Raw genomic sequence first — 20,989 nt, forward strand, 5'->3', positions numbered from 1 at the left:
ATGTTCTCCATTATTTAAGTCCAAACTCAGCCCCCTAACAAACTGTCAAATATTTTGTCTTAAACGACTAAGTTAATGAAATTGAAACATTGATTAAGGAATCGGTGAATGAATGTTGGCTAGTACAATATTAATACCGAGCTGGCCCACTAAGGGAATCCCCCAACTTGGTGTCTGGTGAATTCTGACCAACAAGTATTCCATGTAGGTTTCCAGTGGATGAGTTCTGTAGCGGTAAGGCAGACATTTCCATACCACAAACACAGGACAGGTCATTACAAGTTCTGATGGACTTTGCCAGCTTCGTCTCGAGATGTCAATCACGGTGAATCACATCAGCTAGCCATAGTTTTCCTTTGTCCTGCTTCTGTTTACCAGTGGACTGAGATCCACACAGCTGATATTCTAGTTACAAAGTGTTAAACAGAAACACCAGACCACTCCAACCTGCTCAGTGTCTCTCCCGTTTCAGACGCCAACTTAGAGAAAGTTGTGTGGCAAGACCTATGACCTGCTGACACTTTCAAAAGCGTTAACTTCTGCCTCCTTGGGTTTTCAGACTTCATTCACATTCAGCAAAAAGAGAAAGAGGAAGTAAGTTACGCTTGCACGTGCCATATTTGATGACCTCTGCAAGGTTCGCCTTCCAGACTGCTGTAGCAGTCACCCAAAAGGCTTTGAACAAAGGCAGATCTTTGGGAAAAAAAAATCGAATCCTTTGGTAAACAGACTTCTTTTCCTTCACCATACCATTTACCCAAATTCTTTCTTATTCTACACTGAAAACAAAAATAAAAATATAGACAGTATAAACTTGGGTAACTTTTTAGAAGTTAATTTCAACCTCAGCCAGATATGCATAAAAAATATACCACCTTCCCTTCTATCTGCAAGTTCTTCATTGAGCACTGAAGCTGTGACACACACTCCTAACAGTTAGAAGCAGGACTATTACCCGAAGCGTAGGGATTTCAGACATATTAGGCATATTGATTAACTCTGTCTCTCCTGGTTAGGCACTTCCCTGCTTGCACTGGGCTCTGGGGTGAGTGTAGGAGACAAAGATGTTTGGTGCTCTAGTCCTCTCAAGGACAGAAGCCAAGGTGAGCATTACCCCGGGTTTTTCAGCCACCCAAAGCAGTTGTGAATGACTAAAGATCTGCACCACCGCCCAGCTACACTTAGGGGCTGCTTTGGAAAGAGCAGCACAGAGCTTGGGAAATTCACGTCAGATCCTAAACCCCGGTAAGAAGTGCTCAAACACACGCTCTCCACAGCAGCAGCAGCAGTAGCGAAGCCTGCAGAGGGGCTCTCGGGCACGCAGGCACCGCCTGAGAAGGCAGCAGGCAGCATCCTTCTCCCCCGGCCCAAGTGAGAGGCTCTCCTCCGCCTCGGCGCTAGAGCTCCCCGGCATTCCTCCTTCCAGACATTTCCGTGTGAAGCAAAAAGCTCTATGTGGGCCTTACCTCTTGGGCTGCTTTCTTGCAAGTACGGCGGGGCTGTGGGAGTGACATTTCCCGAGTGGGATGCTGACAGCAGAGGCGAGCGCTCGTCCACCCCGTCAGCAGCCATGACTGCAGCAGCTGCAGCAGCAAGAGCAGGGCCGCCGCAGGTTGAGCTGGGCTGCGGCTCGGGAGGAGGTGGTGGCCGGCGCTGCCGCCGCCGAGCCGCGGCTACGGCCTCCGGGAGGGCCCAGGATGTGTCACAAGGCAGGAGGCGGGGGAGGGGAGGGTGCGGGACCGAGAGGCGGGGTGGGGGGGAAGGGCAGCACGCCGGGAAGCATGCTGGGGGAGGGGAGGGGAAAGGAGAGAAAGAGCCCGGGGGGAGGAGGAGGAGGAGGAGGAAGGGAAGAAGGGGTGGAGGGACACCCAGCCAGTCTGAGAAAAGGGGGGAACAGATTAGGACTGTTTAGGAAATGGGGGAGGGGAAGAGGTCAAGTGAGCACGAGGAGGGGCCAATGGCAAGAGAGAGTGAGGAATCTTTTAAACTAAGAGAAAGGATAAAGAGCAGCTTTGAAAGGCACCCAAAGAAAAGGCCTGTACTTGATTTACAGGAAAATTAGAGCTATCAAGTTCTGCTCCTCCAGGAAGGAGGAGGGCCTAACTTTGCAGATAAACTTTGCAGTTGGGTAAAGAAAGTTTATTTCTTGGGTACCAATTCCTCCTTGGACGTTTCTTCTTTGTTATGAATCACGGTCCAGTTGGCTAAGGACGATTTGTGTGCACGCGTTGGGATTTCCTCTTTTCCTTGATGAGTTTTTAGCAGTATGAGGGTTGGCATTTGATTTTGGCACTTTAAGCATAGTTGTTGACTTTCGCAACTTTCGTTTTACAAAATAGACTATGATTTTAGTTTTTATAATAATGAGGCTTAGGTATAATGTAAGACAATTCAATCTTTTTCTCACGAAAGATAATTTTAAAAAAAAAAAGCCATTGGGCCGAAGACATGGCTCAACGGTTAAGGCGCCCACTGGTCTTGCTTGGAACACAAATCCAGTTCTCAGCACCCACATGAGGTGGCTTGCAAACACCTGTAACTCCAGCGCACGGAATTCAATGACCTACACACACACACACAATTGGGCACGTGCGGGAGGGGTGTCGAAATAGGGTTTCTCAGTGTAACGGCTCTGGCTGTCCTGAAACTCACTTTGTAGACCCAGCTGGCTTCAAACTCCCAGAGATCCACCTGCCTCTGCCTCCCAAGTGCTGGGACTAAAGGCATTCGCCGCCACCACCTACCTGGATCATAATCTTAAAAATACTCAGTGAACTTGTTGTCCTATTTTCTATTTGCATTTTTGTTACCTTCTTTTCTTCTTTTGATGGTTTGCCATATGATTCCAGTGTGGTTTACTTTTACAAAAAAAAAAAAAGGCAAATCATCAAAACTTAGAACACAAAGAAGCAAATTAAAATTTAGAACACATCCAAAAAAAAGTTCAAGAGGAACAAAAAATTGTACCCTGGGATGATAGCTTTCCTGCAATGGCTCTGAGTCACTGGGAAGAGTCACTTACTCAGTGGTCTCTGTGTTCAAGGTGGCGAAAGGTTCCTCAGTCAAATAGCTATGCAGAAGGCTGGTAGCTGCATGGGTATAAGCAGCAGCTATCAGACATCTAAAACTACTCAGATCACACTTACAACCCTCAAATTGCTCTCTGAAGACACACTCTTTCTACCTTAGTCTATTGAGTACCTGTTGGAAACCCTAAGGGAAGATAAAGAAGGATGTTTTTTCTTCATGCAGCATCTTTGGATGGCCAATAACAAGAAGATACAATACAATAGTATAAGGATTCCCATACGGTAAGATCCCTATGGGCATAGATGGGTCACCAGTAGTCTAGGATGTGAACACTCAAGATGTAGCACTCCATGAAAAAAAAATGTTTATCCCTTGCTAAATGAGTGGCAGTACTTCACAGTTGGAGTCTGAAGACTACTGAGTTGAAGAAAATTACAAAACTAATCCACAGAACCCTACCTTTACCCTTGTTTGGATTGTCCTACAAAGGCTCAGATGTAAATGACGGGTTCCCCACAGTAGCAGTTTTGGGAGATGGAGTCTTTACATGTACCCTTGAAAGAAATTGCCTTGCTGAGTTATAAATTACTGGTCTCCACACTCTACTTCCAGTGTGATAGACAGTGACTCCCAAAGTGGGTTTTTCTATTGCCTCTGCAGCCTTCATCAGAGGACAACTAATGCCTGTATTTGAATTTCCAGAATAAGCAAAACATGCTTTCTGTCTGTAAGTTACGCCACAGTTATTTGGTTGCGGTAAAGCAAAGATGACCAGAAAATCTCATGTTCGCTCCTCGAACACCATTTTTTGTTTTGTTTTGATTTTATTTTGTCTTCAAAACAGGACAGCCCTGGCTGTCCTGGAACTCCCTCTGTAGACCAGGTTGGCCTCAAACTCACAGAGATTCCCCCTACCTCTGCCTCCTAAGAGCTGGGAATAAAGGCGTGCACCACCTCCACACACCTCAAACTCCATTTTAATCGTATATTCGCATTTGTATTATCCTTCTACTCTATCCCCAGCTGACAAATGCAGTCAGAAGACATATATCTTTGGGGGGAGGGTCTTTTTTAAAATGCTAATGATATCATTTCCTTGTTCCTTTCTTCCTTCAAGTCCCTCCCATACCCTCCGCCTCTTCATCTCAAATCCATGGTCTCTTTTTCTTTTATTATTATTATTATTGCATATATGCATAACATATAAATACAACTATCTAAGTCTGTTTACTGTTTGTATGTACATGATTTGGGGGCCAACCAATTGGTATTATATAGTCAGTTAGTGGCTCATCCCTGGGGAAGACTAATTCTCCCTCTCAGAATTGACTGTGGTTCTTTGTCTAGGAATAGAGCCCCCTAGAGTTTACCTTTCTATGTTAATATATCTATTAGTGTCATTGATTGGATCTTGTTTAGACAGACATATTGCTGAAGTATCATGGGTGTAGGTTCTCTGTCATTTCTAAGAGATACAGTCTCACTGGTCCTCTGGGTCTTGCAGTCTCCCTACCTCCTCTTCTGAGATGTTCCCTGAGCCCGGGGTACAGGAGTTATGTCATAGTTGTATCCCTCAGGGCTGGGCACCAACCATCAGTTCTGTGTATTTTGACTGTTGGTGGTTTGCTGTGGTGGTTGGTCTCTGTAGGCTGCAAAGGAAGTTTTTTTGACAAGGACTGAGGATTCCTTTCATATGTGGTTTAAAAATTAGTATTTAGAATGAAACTTGGAATGACACTGGTCTAATAAAGTGGAGATGGACGGTCTCCACTGAGGTCCATGAACTCTCTAGCCTCAGGTAATAGGGTAGTTTCCAGTACCAAGCTTTATTTCCCTCTTGAGGAGTGCACCTTAAATCCAGTCCGACTTCTATTGCTTACTACCAAGATATGAGCACTACAGCTGCACTCTTGGAACTTCTAACCATGCTGGTCATTGTTGTGGGTTCGAGGTGTCCCCTCTGCGTAGGGCTATTGATTGTCCCCCCCCCCCCCCGCTTGGCAGCTTGCATAGCAAGCACCTCCTAGTACTATGAATGCTAGTCCTTGGGGAGGAAGAAGCCATGTATCTTTTATTCACAATATACCTCCAATGACCAACACAATACCTAGCACATAAACTAGCATATGTTTCTTGCCAAATAAATATAAAAATGATTGAATAAACAAATACTGTATAATCCCAGAATCTTAATAGAATTCTTCAATGTGAAAAAGTCAAGAACAGAGAGAGCTGGGGACGTAGCTTAGTTGGTAGAGTGCTCGTTCACCATGTACAAGGCCCTGGGTTTAATCCACAGTACCACATAAACTGGGTGCAGTTGTACAGGGCTGTTGGAGCACTTAGGAGGTTCAAGGCCAGCTTCAAGTACATAACAAGTTGCAGATCAACCTGAACTATGTGATGAGATCCTGTCTCGGGGTAAAGGTTGGGGCATCCCCTGTGCAAAAATGGTTGAGAGGTCTTAGGATCCAGTAATCCTTCTATATCCTGACTCAACTTTTGAAGTATCTGAAACTACATGTGTGTACCACTGTGCCCAGCTCATTTCATGACTTAAAAAATTCTGTATCTACATGGGCGTATGTGCATACAGGCAAGTGTCAGGAGAGTCCAGAAGCATTGGATGTCCTAGAGTGGGGGTTATCAATATGCCAGTCAGGGAATGGAGCTTGGGTCCTTTGCAAGAGTAGTATGGGCTTTTAAAATGCTAAGCTATCTTTGCAAGTCCTTCATGGCTTTTTAATGAAGATGACAGTGTTGCCACTTGATTACATATTTTCTATTGTTACCATATGCATCTACAACTATAGTTGTCCTAGAAGAGTGATGTTTGAAGAATGTTTCCCCTTTTACATCATCATAAATCAATCCAAATGGTTATTTTTCTTTACTTTGTCACACAGTTTCCCCATTAAACTCATTTGAAGCTAACGGCAGTTACTCTTACACTGTAAAAGTTAGTGGATACATAGAGGTTGTATTTACGGTAATGCCAAATCAGACAACAAAAGATTTCTTAGATGTGTATTACTTCATTCTGGTTTCAAAATAACACTGTGCTTTATGTTACTCAACAAAGAGTAAATGACTCACCAATTCATGGCATTTAATTTTTATGACATGTGTTATTTTTGTTCATAAGAAAAGTTAATCTAGAGTTTAAAATAAAGCCACGTGAAGATGAAACACACACACACACACACACACACACACACGAAAAAAAGTTAATCTATCTGTCAGAATAAAAGGTTTTGTCCATATGTGAAATGTAATGGCATGAGGCTACTACCCTGATTATTTGTTGCATAATAACTGTATCAAAAGCTGGTGGCTTAGACAACAGGACTTGTTTTCATGACTTTCTGTAGTCTCATTGGTGGTTATTTGGTCAGACTTGCCTGAACCTAGACAGCTGAGCAGAGCCTGTAAGTGGTTCTTACCTGCTGGTGGCTGGTTTCAGTTGGACTCTCTGAGGCTGCTGGGAATCTCAACATAACTTTCGCCCCAGACTTTCTCTCCCCAGACTTTCTCATGTGTCTGCTGGTACTCCAGGAGGAAGCCAAAGAGCACCGAAAGTCAAGACAATGTTGCTTCTGTCACATGCCTCCACCATCAGTTGCTTTCTCAGCTTGCCTTTGGCTAGCGTTCTCTTCTCACCTTCGAAGCTACAAGGTCAGTGGAGGAGCTGACACTGTTTCTTAGTGGGAGGACCAGCAACCACATGGCAAGGGGGCGTGGAATATGAGACAACATGATGGTGTGAAGCCACTGTGCAGTTTGTTCTCTTTTCCAAAGGTCTGCATCCTCTTCAGGAAAAGGCTACTAGATTCCAACTTATAAAATTTGTTGTACCCCTACTGTGTTTTGCAAGTTGTTACAGAAATTAATGTGGAGATTTAATCAGTCCCCATTGTGAGGTATAGAGGTATAAGGACTTCAATATTTATGAGCCTCTGCAGGAATCCACTTATGCATTAAAGGTTAGTGCCATCCCAGATTGGATCTAGTATAGAAGCCAGTTCAGCTTAGGCCTCTGTAAGTTCCCACAGGAAAGGCTATCCTTACCAAACTTCAACTTTGGACTTTGCAGCCTCAGAAACATGAGCCTAAATAAACTTTTGTTTTGGTTATTTATTTTTGTTCATTTGTCGCCAATGTTTCATTCTTGGGTATTCTGTTATAGCAACAGAAAATAAACCAAGAAAACAACCCAAATCAGCTTCGTGTATCTTGTCACTGTGCCGAGTCCAGGCTCGCACAAAGCTCTTTGGTATGATTCCGCATGCTCAGTCCCTGGGGGTAGAGCAATTCTGAAATGTACTGGGGAGCGTGTTATTGGTTACTTGTGCAGATCAGAACAGGATTCATTAGCACACAATTCCGCTTCCTCTGCTGTTCCGTCTTCTGTCTACTGCTCGCCATCTCTCTTGGCCTCCCACTGACTCCATTCTTTTCTTGAAGATATGCCCTGTGGACAACTGAATGACCTTTGCAGCCTGCCTACTGCCCAAAGAGGATTGGGCTCAAAAAGGACTGTTTTCATTTGATACTGTCTCTTTAAGTCCATATTTATACGATTCCCTGTTGAACGTGAAATACCCTCTGTAAGCTCATGTGTTCCAACACGGTCCCCAGTTGGTGGTGCTTTTGGAGAATGCTGTTGCACATTTACAGGGTGGTGCCGTGTTGGCGGAAGTGGGTCACTGGGGATAGAACTGGATGTTTTATGAACTTGTCCTACTTCCTGTTCGTCCTCCTGTTGGGGGCTGGAAGGTCCTTGAGCCCACAGATCACCAAGGAAACCAGGAATGTTAGGTATGCAGGGTTGTCCTTTCAAAGAAAAAGATGTATAACTGGTTTTTCCGTCCAGAAGGCTGGGAATTGGGGATGATTAATTGCCTGGTAATCTACTTTATCTGTAGGGCCAGGCCATACCAAGCTCCCACAACCAGGACCAGAGATGGCTAGTAGTCAGATGACCCTTATATTATCTGGATAGCCAGTGATGTTCTCAAGCTCCCACAACCAGGATTAATCGCCCAAATGACCTCTGTGCTATCTTATCACTGAGTCCACACCAGATCCTTCCCTAGAACCTTAAGCTAATACAGGCATTCTATCTTTAGAACCCGTCTTCTTGGAAGACATAAAATATACCCTGAGTGGAGTTTCAATTTAATTATGTCTTCTTGAGCACCAGGGATTCTATTACGTAAGGAATTTTTTTTTCTCCAAATTTCACTGTGTTTAAATATGCTGCCAATAAACTGCCTGGCATCAGACTCCCAAAGTTCACACCCTTTGACTTCCATGCCTTATGACTAGAAGCCTGCTGCCCCTGCTGGCATGGTTTCGCTGTTCAGATAGACTGAATCCCTTTGAACTGTCAGTCTAAGTAACCCCTTCATCTCTTAAGCTGCTTCTTGTCAGACATTTTTGTCAGACTCATGAGAAAAGTAGCCGAGTACAGAGAGTGTTACTAAGAGTGGTATTACTGTTGGGATAGACCTAAACATGTAGGCTTCAGATTTTGCAACCAGTTTTAGAAAAAAGTGTAAAAGAGTTTTGAACTTGTTGCTAAAAAGAAAAATGTTGTCAGCTAAGTTTAATGGGATGTCATCATTGGAATTTGAAAGGCCTGAATGCTGTGGAATAATCCTCTTGTACACTGTAAAGATTTGTCATCGAGTTTGTTTAATAAAACACTCATTGGCCAGTAGCCAGGCAGGAAGCATAGGTGGGGAAACCAAACAAAGGATGATGGGAAGGAGAAGGATGGAGTCTGAGGAGACTCAAGCCAGCCGCCAAGCAAGCAAGACGTGTAAAAAGTAAGGTAACAAGCCATGAGGCATGTTACAAAGTATAGATAGGAAAATGGGTTAATTTAAGTTGTAACAGCTGGTTAGTAATAGGCTTGAGATAAGAGGTCCAACAGTTTATAATTCATATTAAGCTTCTGTGTGATTATTTCAGGACTGGGTGGCTGGGAAGAGAAAGTACCACCTCTGTTTATACATGAAGGCTGCAAAGAATGTGTGTAGAGCATGTAAGGCTGGTACATGAGGCTTCAAGCAGGAACAAGACTCAATCAGAAAGTGACATAGACCACCCCTCTGCAGTGTCAGGAGAGCCGCAGCAGGGCTGATGTTCAGGAGGAAGCGACTGATCTGCATGGCAGAGGCAATCTCAAGGCAGGACATCTTTCAAACTGTGGAATGGTTATTGCTTACCACTATAGATCCAGAAGAGGGGCAGCAAAAAGATATTTAAAATGTGCAGATTTATCTGAAAGGAAAGGACCCTACACTCAGAATGCAGCTGAGGTTTCCTGGTTCTGGAAAGCAATTTCCTAGAGAACTGTTTTCCGAGGATCAGCACACAGAAGCTGATGGAACTATGACCCAGGGTACCAGACTCCTCTGTCAGGTAGCAGAGAACTTGTTGATTGTGTGTGTGTGTGTGTGTGTGTGTGGTACAGGTTCTGCAGGAATAAAAGATACAGTATTGAAGGGGTTGTTGGAGTCTTATGTCACAGTTATCCAAGCCAAGTAGTCTGTGGCACTGTCGGTGTCCCTGCAACGAGGCCACGAGAGGCCACCGTGTGACACTGGGAGTGAACTCTAAATCTTCAGTGGAGACGACAGACGTTCGAGATACCAGAGTGTCACGGTCTAGATACTAAAGAGAGCTCTAAACATGTAGTGGAAGCAACCCAAGGAGAGGAGCTTTGTGTCCACCAGAAGCAGGGTTGGAAAGGCAGGGCCACCTAAGCCTTTTGAAACTGAAATGATTGTCTTATGAGCACCAGATGCCAGACAAGAACGCGCAGGATTTGGTCTTGTTAGGGTCCAGATTCATTGGTGTGCCCATTCTTCCCTCTAGGAACAATAAGTATGTTCTGTTCGGTTGTGTGTTGAAAATGTGTAATTTTTTGGGGGGGGAGGGATCAGAGTTAAGAGATTATCTTGCATTTCAGAAGAGAATAGACTTTTAAACAGTGCTGGGACTGTGTGAAAAACTGTGAGGACTTTTGATGCCGAGTTCTATACTGTTTTCTTCAAGAGGTGGCTGTGATGAGCTCTCACCGTGGCAGAAGGTGCTTTGCAGAGGGCTGGGGGAGAAATAACATCAGCAGTGTTAATCCTGCAAGCTACTGTGACTGGCTTGGCAAGGTAAGCCCACTGGCTTAGCAGAGGCCTGGTTGGTATGGGATGAACGAAGCTTCCTGATTGGTTGCTAGGCTCACACCCCAAGAAGGAATGCGTGCCTGATACCGTAAAAACTGGACTAAGATCCTGTTGATGGGGGAGGGATCATAGGCCCTAACACTATTACCTTGCTAATAAAGGAGACACTGTCAAACTGCTTTCTCAATATTCACCTTTCTATTCATAGGCTATTTCATAGGCCAATACTGAAACCAAATCATTTCTTCTCATCCTGGAGATCACTATACTCGCTATATGAGGCTGGGGAAACTTCCTCCCCAACTTTGAGCCGGAATAAACCATTTTTCCCTTAGGTTGCTTCTGTCAGATATTTGTCACTCCAAGAAGATGAACAGTCATAGCTAAGGAGCTAAGGTAATAAAATAATTCGCCTTCTTATGAGTAACAAAACTTCAACACAATAACACCATGGTGTCTTAATTGACAGTGGTGTTTCAATGTTGTAGAATATTTTTTTAAGGTGTGTTACTTTTGGTTACACTCTGGAACATCTGTTTAATAATGCAAAGATGTGCTTGATTAAATAAAATTCACCTGCGGTCAGAAGGTCACCAGCTAATTGACAGGAAGTGGTAGGGAGGACCCAGGTGGGGAAGAGTTTTTCAAGGAGGGATGAGGAGAAGCAGGAGGGTTTCTGGAGAGGCAAGTTGATCTGCTTGCTAGTCAGTCCTTCTGAGGAGCAGGATTCCACCTCACCTTTGGATCTTTAGTTTTTTAGAAGAGAGAATGAGATAAGTTCTCTTTGTAGCTTTGAAAGTGTCAGTACCTGAGGGAACAGAATTCCTTATGGTATAACGTCTGCTGGTAGGAGCGAAGTTGCAGTTGCTGATCAGAGAAGTTGCAGTTGCTGATCAGATAGCCACATCTTAAAAGGCAGCCACAATTCAGAGAAAAGGACTCCATTTCAAGAACCTGAGAGGCTAGTCCAGTATGGTGGCATACATTTGTAATTCCAGGGCTTGGGAGGTTAAGGCAGAAAATTAAGGAGGTCAAGGTCTACCGTGAATTCACAGTAAGTTGAAGGCCAACCTGGGCTACATCATAGGATGTTATGTCAAAAACAAAAACCAAAAAGCAATTAAACTACCAATTTTGTATGTAGTTAACTATTATGACTATAACTCTTGGCTTGGAGGATTTCTCTCTCTTTCTGGCTTCATGAATTTCTATCAGCTTCCCTCTCAAAAAATTTGTGGTTTTGTTTTATAATTAAAAGAACTTTTTGTTTGAGGTTTTAGGTTGTTGTTTGAGGTTTGTTTCACTGTACTGTAGCCCAGGCTGGCCTGGAGCTTAACAACATGTAATAAATGTTGAATGTCGACTTGACAAGATTTGGAAACACCTGAGAGAAGCCAGCAGTCACATACGGAGAGATTATTTAGATGGGGTTAATCACTGGGAATGCTTGGGAATGATTTTCATGATTAGATTCATGGACACAGGAAGACCAAACCTAAACGTGAGTGGTCCAGGTATAAGAAAAACCTTAGGAAAAGCATTTGGTGTTTGCTTGCTTTCCTTTGTGTCTTGCTAGTAAGTTCACATACTCAGCTGCTGCTGCTGTTCTTCACTGACATCTGGACCTAGGTTCTTCAGTACTTCAACATAGACATGAACAGTGGATTTCCAAAACCCCATTGGCACCAAATTGGAACTGAGGAAGCACCAAGCCTAAGTGAACTAATCAACTACCAATTTCTTAGTCTTTCCGATATGAAGATAGACATTGTTGGACAACTCAGACCACATTGTGTAAGCTGATCTAATAAATTCCCCTTTAATATATATATATTTCTTCTATTGCTTCTGTTTCTTTAGAGAATCCGAATTAGTACATGGTATATCTGTGGCTGTTTCTGATAGTTAAATGCTAAGAATGTAGACATGAACCACCATACCCAGCTTAGAAGAATCGGCAGGAAGAAATGTTTTTCTTTATGGAAGTATTTAACTTTCTGAACAGTAGATTTTTCTCATTCACAAATTGTTTTTGATGTTTATTTGTTAACCACTTGGCCTCTTGTTAGTGTCTCCAAATAAATGCTCTCAACTTAAACATTCTTGTTGAGTATTAGCTTACTTTATTGTGTTCTCAAAATCTTTAGAACTACTTGTGAATCAAGCTAAGAAAAAGAGCAATGCTAGACAAGGAGATAAAAATACATTTCTTTACTTTTAACCCACCCAGATACACTACTAAAAACCTGTACTATCGTGACATTAAACGAAACATATACTATCCTGTGCCTATAATCTCAGCACTGGAGAGGCAGAGGCAGGTAGATTAGGAGTTTAAGGTCATCCTTAGCTACATAGAGAATCCAATGTCAGTTGAGTTATGAGGCCCTGTCTAAAAACAAAATACCCAAAGCCAGAAATAACAAAGCCCATAACACTGGTACTTTACCTTGACTGGGTCATGTATAACATCTGAGTGATTGTAATAATACATTTCATGTTAATGTAGAGTTTGATTTGAATTTTCACTTGTGTAGTAGGGTTTCTTGTCATATGTAGTTTGACTGATGTTGAAAACCTAACAAAAAGAAAGCTTTAAAACTTCTCTTGGACACCATTAAAAATAGGTTTTATTTTTGTATAAAAAAAAGAATGAGCTAATGTAGCTATGACTGAATAATGCTTTCTCCTCCAAATTGCCTCAACCCCATGGTGCATATATTCAGAAAAAGGACCTTTAGGATGTGGTGAGGTTGATGAGTTGTTAAGTTGGAGCCCTAATTGAACAAAATTCGTGTGTGTGTGTGTGTGTGTGTGTGTGTGTGTGTGTGTGTGTGGTGAGGGATCATTTACATCTATCTATTTGTGAGTATGCATGTGTGTAAGAGGACAGCGTTCAGGAATCAATTCTCTCTGTCCACCGTGAGAGGTTTAGGAATCAAACTCGGGTCGTCAGCCTCCTAGTCTCCTGTCTTAACTGCTGGGCCATCTCTCTGGCTTGAATTAACGATTCTTTAAGAAGAAGCATGGTGGCACTAATTAGCTTACTCTCCCATCAAGCCTGCCAGGGGAATGCCCCTTAAAGACATGGTAATGTAAGTGGGATCATGTTCTTGTCAGGAGGGGAGCTTTTACCTACCCACAAACCTGCTGCCTTTTATCTTAGACCTTTCTACACTCTGAATTCTGTTGTATTTTTTTTTATGGCAGCTCAAAATAAACAACAAAAACTCAAAGGTAAGATTAACATTACAATTTTTTTCCCCAAGTCCTGGGGATCTAACCCAAAACCTTATGTATTCTAGGCAAGTCTAACATTAACCTCCATCCCTAGCCCCAATATGACTTTAAAAAGAAAATTCTCTTAACCCCTTGATACACATACATATGCATATATATAGCATATATAATCACACACAAATCTATTAACATTTTAATACATTATCTATTATTACTTAAGTCAGTATTTTTGTATTTCAATATTTGGGCAATGAAAAAGACTTGACATATCAACACTGGAGGCAAACATATTAGATATATTTATAGAATGTGACACAGATCCAAAGAAAATGACACTGACCATCATACACTGATACTGTAAACCTCCAAAATAATTAAGAAAAACATGATACAGAAAAATGTGATAGAATTATCCAATTTATGTAAAATTAAATATACACAAACCTTGTTGATTTGTTTGACACAGACTACAGTAAACAAATAATTTCTTGAAGAGCTTTTAAAGAGTTTTATGATCTGAGTACCACAAACACAAGAGTTAGACCCAGAAATAGCACTCTTTTTTAAAAAAATATTTATTTTATGTGCATTGTTTTCTTAAATATTTATTTACTTATTACATATATAGTGTTTTGTCTGCATATTTGCCTGCATGCCAGAAAAGGGTATTAAATCGCATTATGGATGAGCCACCATGTGGTTGCTGAGAATTGAACTCAGGACCTTGGAAGAATCGTCAATGCTCTCAACCTCTGAGCCATCTCTCCAGCCCCTTGCATTGGTGTTTTGCCTGTATACATGTCTGTGTGAATGTGTAAGATTCCCTGGCATTGCAAACAGTTGCAAGCTGCTATGTGGGTGCTGGGAATCGAACCCAGGTTCTCTGGAATAGCAATTACTGCTCTTAACTGCTGAGTCTCCAGCCCCAAAATTTCACTTTCTTAATAGAAATTATATACCTCCAAACTACATTTTATATAATTATTGCAACATAATCCTTGTAACTTCTTAATAGCAGAATATTTTAAATAGACCTAGTTTTTAACATTATGAAATTAGGTCAATAAATCACAGAGAACTCTTTAAAAGGTAACAAGTACAGCTATTAAAGTTATATTTTCTAAATATAACAATATGGAAAATAGAACAAATTTTTAAATAACAAAAGTGGATCCCATAGCTAATTCAACAGAAGAATATTCCCAGCCGTTGTTAAACCCAAGACGGAGTAATCTGAAGCAATATGAGAAATGAATGCCTTATGGACAGCCTCAAAAAAGCTGTCAGGGACGCTCGGTCACTGCTGGCTAAAGTCGCCATGAATATACGGTGCTGATATTAGAGGAAGAACAGAGAATCGGGCATACAAAAGGTGGTATCTGATGGCCAGTTCACTAGACCAGACAGAGTGGTCCACAGGCGGGTTAGGAAAGAGATTGCTTTAGCGCTGAGTTCAGAAGTGGTACAGCTGAGCCCCAGCCTGTGACAAGATCCTGATGAGGTAGGAGAGACTCTGATAGACCTGAATGAATTAGACTGGCGTGTAATCAAGTTTATAAAGTGCTAACATCATCAGGAGGTGACAAGCATTAGAAAGTGCAGATAGAATGTCCTGCGTAGGTCATGTGAAAGAGGCAGCAACACTTCCAACTTTCTCAGGGGAAAACTGACAGAAAGCAAATTCAGTATGTCAGCCTCTGGAAGGCTTCAGACCTGAGGCAATTTTATCGAAGGTACAAGTGCTAATACAGAACATGGAACATGGGAAAGAGTAAGCCCGTTCCAGGGCCGGGCAGAGATGCCCAGCTCCTCTCCTTCCCCTTCCCATCCCCCACCCAGGAAGCTGTGTACATTTCTCTCCAGCAGGAAAGTGGGCTGCTTGTGGAAATTGTTTTCCTAGCTCAGGGTCCTCTGAGAAGGCAGGTAATCAATGGAGGCCTGGGCTTTCAGACATAAATCACCACATCCAGCTTTTTAGTGTGTTCTAGGGACTGAACACAGGTCACCAGGCCTGTGTGGTAAACGTTTTTGCCTGCCAAACCATCTCGCTGTCACCCAGAACGGTTTCATCTCATGGAGATGAGGCCGCTTGTTGGCTCCCGGCTGCTCAGACCTGAAACGACAATGCAGAAACTATACTATTCGCAGCACTGTTGGTGCCACATCTTCTTGGGAGATAGCTACAGGACAGCTTCTTTGGAGATGGCTGCGGCCAGAAGTTGGTATTTATGTCTATCATGGGAAGTCTTTCTCTAAACACCTTAAATACCATATTCAGCAGCTCTCTGAGGGGTTGAGGGCCATCATCTAATCTATTAAGTAGACCCAATTTTAAACAAACTTTGCTTGTTTTCAGGTTTCAGCACCAGATGTAAGCGAACGCTCAGTGAAACCATCGAACTGGACCTCTCCATGGGTGAGAAGACAGGTTCATTTAGGGAAATTCACGGCTCTCTCTTGGAATCAGAGAGAATAGCAAAAGTGATCGTACATGTGGGGCAGGGGAGCGTTTTGCCAATTCTAAGGGGTCATGTAGAGAGTGGAAAATAAGCCAGCTGCAACAGCCTGTGAGCTAGCATCAGCCATTGGTTTGTTGGAAGCTTGTTTGAGTTAATAGAGAACTAGATACCCTTTCCAGAGGGTGGGCAGTATAGGAGTGTATAGGAAAGTAATGGCTTTCCCTGGACAACAGAAACCCACTTTACAAGATTTCCAAGGAATGCTGGGTTTACCATTCAGAGTACTGGTAAGCTCTGAGCTGAGGCCACACTGCCATCTTGGACCGAGTCTGTGGGCTTGCCCTTTTGGGGTGCTTAGGGCTTTTCTGTTTGAACTTAAGAGAAAGTAGAATAGAAATTAAAATGAAACACATCCCGTTGAGGCAAGCTCGACTCGGCCTCCTCTCTTCTCTCTCTCTCCCTACTGTTCTTCTGACAAGGCAGCTCCCTTGTCTCTCTGCCCCCTCTCTTCTCTCCTTCTCTCCTTCTCTCTCTTTCTCTCTGTCTCTATTTGTCTCTGTCTCTCTGTATCTCTCCCTTACTCCCCCCTGCCCTAACAATACCTTCATCCTAAATAAAGCGCCATATTCTTCTGCCCCAAAATGAAACACATATAATCATTTCTGGAGTATTTTAAGCAACTCTAGGGAAAAAAATTCCCACGAAACATCATACATTAGAAAAATAATGTCCTAAGTCAATATCCACAGCTTCTACTTTAAGAGACTAGATATAAAGGAATAAAAAAATCTGAAGGTTAATAAAGTAAATAATAAATCTCAATCCTTGTGTTTTCAGAGGAAACAGCCTTCCCAAAACTTGATTTACGTTACATCCCCACACTATCTAGCCTCATTTTCTTGGTAAACCAAGCAGCATATGTGTTTCATTTCATGGAGTGGACCTTAAGTCGACTCAGATATTGGTTGGCTGCACATAAAGCTTTGTACCACTATGGCACCAGCTTATCTTGCAGGGAGGACACCATTGTAGATTGAAGGGCTTGTGTCTGGGTTGGTCTTCACATTTCTCCTCTGGTAGTATGCAGAGTACCTTCAGGTACTGAGAACACGAGCCTATAGGAATGAAGGCTCTAGGGAGGCACCAGCTCAACTTCTCCATGGTCAATGCATTGTGTAGGTATTGCCTTTAGCAATAGGGAACTTGCCTTCAGTTTGTGGAGAGCAACCTATGGTCTTGAAAACATCCTGGGTTGTTTGGGGCTTTCCACTGGACCTCTTTGCCCAATAACTCAATTAGATGTAACCTGTCCCCAGTACTGGAAGCTTTATTTGGTGACAAGAGATGTCAGTTGGGGCTTCGTTATTTGGAGATTTCATTTACATCCCCTCCATATATGTATGTATTTTAAGAAGTTTCTACTATATTAGCTTTCCAAACTACCTCTAAAATGGTCCTTGATTTTATTGTCTCTCTTTGCATTTCCCTCCTCAACCTCCTTCCCTTCCTCTTCCTCTTTGGTCCTTCCAGTCCAGTTTCTCCCTGATCACCCATCCGTAACTATCTATTTCCCTTTCCTCGCGGACCTATCTGTCCACTCTTAGTCCCTTATTCTCTAACTACTCCATGACTCTACGGATTGTAACTTAGTTATCATTGACCTAAAAGCTAACATAGACATGTAACTGAATACTTACCATACTTGTCTTTCTGGGTCTGGGTTAACTCACTCAGGATGATTTTTTCTAGTTCTATCTAATTGCCGCCTTCCCTGGCTAGTGTGGCTGGTGGGTTCCCAGGGAATCTCAATGTAGTATTTTATAAACACCTTAATATTAAAGAGTTAGAATAGCTACTATAAAAGGATAAAATACAGAAATGGTCCAAAGAAATATGCGAATAAGAACTATATTAACTAGACAAGTGACTATAAATAAAAATAATAGTTTAAAGTGGATTAATCTTTACTCTTCTGTTCAGCAATTTGCAAATCGTCTTTAGAGTTAAATATGGAAATTTTTTGCTTGTTTTTGTAAAATAAAATAAATTTAATAAAATTGAAGTTCTTTTCATTCCCCCCTTTCTCCAGAGCTTTCATTCTTTACTCTGTTTACCATGTTACTCTAAATAAACACCACTAATGACCCAATTTCAGGCTGGGTGAAAAACTATGAATGAAGTATCTCAATTAGGACTCTTAAGGCTTCCAAAATTTAGTATAACAATAACATTATTTTTACAATCTCAGTTGAATGATTTTCAGCGAAATGAAATTAGATTGTCACACGACACTCTACACAGGTAATAAAAGTGCAGCATAAAATTATATTAGTCAGTGCCTCGTCCTTACTATTGTACTTACTGTAGAGAAGTAATTACTACCACAAAAAAGCAGTGTTGGTGTGATGCGGGAGAATTGTCTGTATTCTGTCAATCATATTTTAATAAAACGCTGATTGGCCAGGCAGGCAGTATAGGCGGGCAAACCAGACAGGAAGTAGAGGTGATGCAATGAGAACAGAAGAATTCTGGGAAGCAGGGAGGTTCCTCGGCCACTCCTGCACAGACCACCGAAGAGGCAACATGTAAGCTGTCACACTGAGAAAGGTACTGAGCCCATGTGGCTAATATAGATAAGGATAACGGGGTAACATAAGTTATAAGAGCTAATAAGTAGCCTGACCTAATGGACCAATCAGTTTATAACTTATAGAGATCTCTGTGTGATTGATTTTCTCTGGGACTTGCCGGCTGTAGGGTACTGAGCAGGAACAGATACCCCAACAAGCCGGCCCTCATGTCACATTGGTGTTGACTTTCAACAGAAATTCCTCTTTTGGTTTTTTTGAGACAGGGTTTCTCTGTGTAGCCCTGGCTGGCCTGTAACTTTCTGTGTAGACCAGGCTGGCTTTGAACTCAGAGGTTTACTACTACTGGCTCCTAAGTGCTGGGACTAATGGGCGCACCACTACCGCCCTATTTCTTCCTGGTTCTGCTATATTCACTGTGCTCTAAAGTCTGCGACTAATGGGTTCTGACTCCTCACTTGAAAATTTCCAAGTCTTGGGTTTCTTTATTATCTTTGTCTTCTTATTTTAGTGAGTGCTAAAATATGGATGGAAGGCAAAAACCAAGCCCTGAAATAGACTTTGTTTTGTTGTTTATCATGTGATGCTAAGCCAATTAACATTCTAAGTCTCATTTTCACGGTTACTTGATACAGAATATAAAGATTTTTACCATTGTTTTATTTTCAAGTTTGGTACTAATTGGCAGCATCAGCAACATGTGATCTTGAAAGAAAACAATTTTAGGTTTAATTCAGACAATACCTGCATCATAACATAATCTCTTCCCAATTGATTGCATGCTAATACAAAGGTGGCATCATCTTTAGGAGTGATAACCAGAGAATATTAGGAGACCTCACTGTCTTACGACAACTTGTACTCTATTGGCAATGTGTCTGCTTATTTGAACATCATCAGTTAACTGATTGGCTCATGTTCTTGGCAGCATTATTTATGGATATTTGGTTGATTAAAATGATGCCGCGGCAATATAGTTTGAATTATAAGAATAAAACTGTATGATACTGCCTAAGCAAACTGTAAAGTTTAACAACAGACTAATATGCACTGAGCACTCAGAACACATAAGACACTGCACTAAAGGAAACAGCATGTAGATGCTTAGTAAGATTTTATTTTTTAAATCCATGATGTTATTGGTTTGGGATACTGCTTATGTAAGAAGTTCTAAGGCTGTGCCAATGCTGATTTTCTGTGATTGGTATTTCTCAAAAAAGACAGCAAATCAGGAAGCCTATGGAGATCTGAAATGGTGAGGAAACCAACCATGTGAAGTCTCATATGTATATGTGTATATATATATATATATATATATATATATATATAAAATGTTAAATCCTTTAATTGTTCCCAATTCTTGTTTTCATCTAAGTGCTAACATTCTGAATACATTGACTATTTCCCCTCTAACTGGACATACAGGTAATAAATCTTTAGTTTCCCAGTTTTGTATACTGACCATTTTGAATGGTCCTGCCCACGATAACAAAGCATTTTACATGTATTTACCTCAAAACCATGTATACATCTACCTACATCACCACATGCAAGAATAGAAAACATTTATTTATTCAATATATTGAATGTCTTGTTCTTGAGATTAGAGATATGCACAGTGAAAATTTCAAATCTCTTTCTGCGCTTAGCTTTATCATCCCATGTGCAGTGATCCAAGCTCCATCCCTGTGAATAGTTTCCATACTATTACTTTTTCCATGCAATTTTCTACCACTTTGGTTATTGAGTTGGTATCCTCTACTAGGTACACTACATCATTTGCCAAACATTTCAGAGAAAGTTCCTCAGTGACGTGTTTTCTTAGTCCTTGAAGATCTGAGAATTTCTTCCAGCTGCGGTATTTGTTACTGCTCTGCTGCTGAGATGAAATATTACAATCAAGCTGACGTACAACATCAGAATTCATTTGGCTTAAATATCCAGAGATGGGCTGGAGAAATGGCTCATAGGTTCACAACACTGACTGCTCTTCCAGAGCACCAGGGTTCAATTCCCAGCACTCACACGGCAGCTCACAACTGTTACTCCAAGATCTGACACCCTCATATAAACATGCGTGCAGGCAAAATGCCAGAGCACATAAAATAATAATAAATTATTTTTAAAAATATCCAGAGGTGGTATGGAAGCAGTAGAAGATGGATGTTAAGAGTTGAATCTAAGGGCTTATGTCTCGATGCAGAAGCTGGAAATAAATAATTAAAAAAAAACCACACACACAAAACTTCCATGACCATGGTCACAAACATGACCACTAGAATCCCAACAAAACTGGAATGGCACATGGCTTGGGAATCGAAAGGTCCACCCCCAATTACATACTTTACTCAGAAATGCCATAGCTCCTATACCTAACCAGACAGTGTCACCAACTGGGAACCAGGTATCCACACATCTAAGCCTATGGAGGACAGCCTCATGCAAACAACACATTCCTCTTACAGGTCCCCATAGACTACTG

General features: G+C 41.8%; 1 protein-coding gene and 1 long non-coding RNA gene across 2 annotated transcripts in view; one reads left to right on the forward strand and one right to left on the reverse strand.

Moving 5' to 3' along the window:
* The window catches only part of Pip4p2 (phosphatidylinositol-4,5-bisphosphate 4-phosphatase 2), a 55,754-nt gene extending 54,056 nt beyond the window's left edge, over positions 1-1,698 (reverse strand). The window contains exon 1 of the mRNA XM_048420137.3: positions 1,467-1,698. Within this exon, the coding sequence (XP_048276094.1) occupies positions 1,467-1,572 (106 nt within the window). The 5' untranslated portion in view covers positions 1,573-1,698. The remainder of the gene's footprint in view (positions 1-1,466) is intronic.
* A 1,174-nt stretch (positions 1,699-2,872) lies between these two features.
* On the forward strand, positions 2,873-12,049 carry LOC125391064 (uncharacterized). The gene is made up of 4 exons (XR_007228942.3): positions 2,873-3,311; positions 10,096-10,205; positions 10,556-10,616; positions 11,797-12,049. It is a non-coding gene; the product is annotated as an uncharacterized LOC125391064 (long non-coding RNA).
* Positions 12,050-20,989: the final 8,940 nt, after the last annotated feature.

This window comes from Myodes glareolus, chromosome 16, assembly GCF_982192425.1.
Source record: "Myodes glareolus chromosome 16, mMyoGla1.1, whole genome shotgun sequence".
NCBI lineage: Eukaryota > Metazoa > Chordata > Mammalia > Rodentia > Cricetidae > Myodes > Myodes glareolus.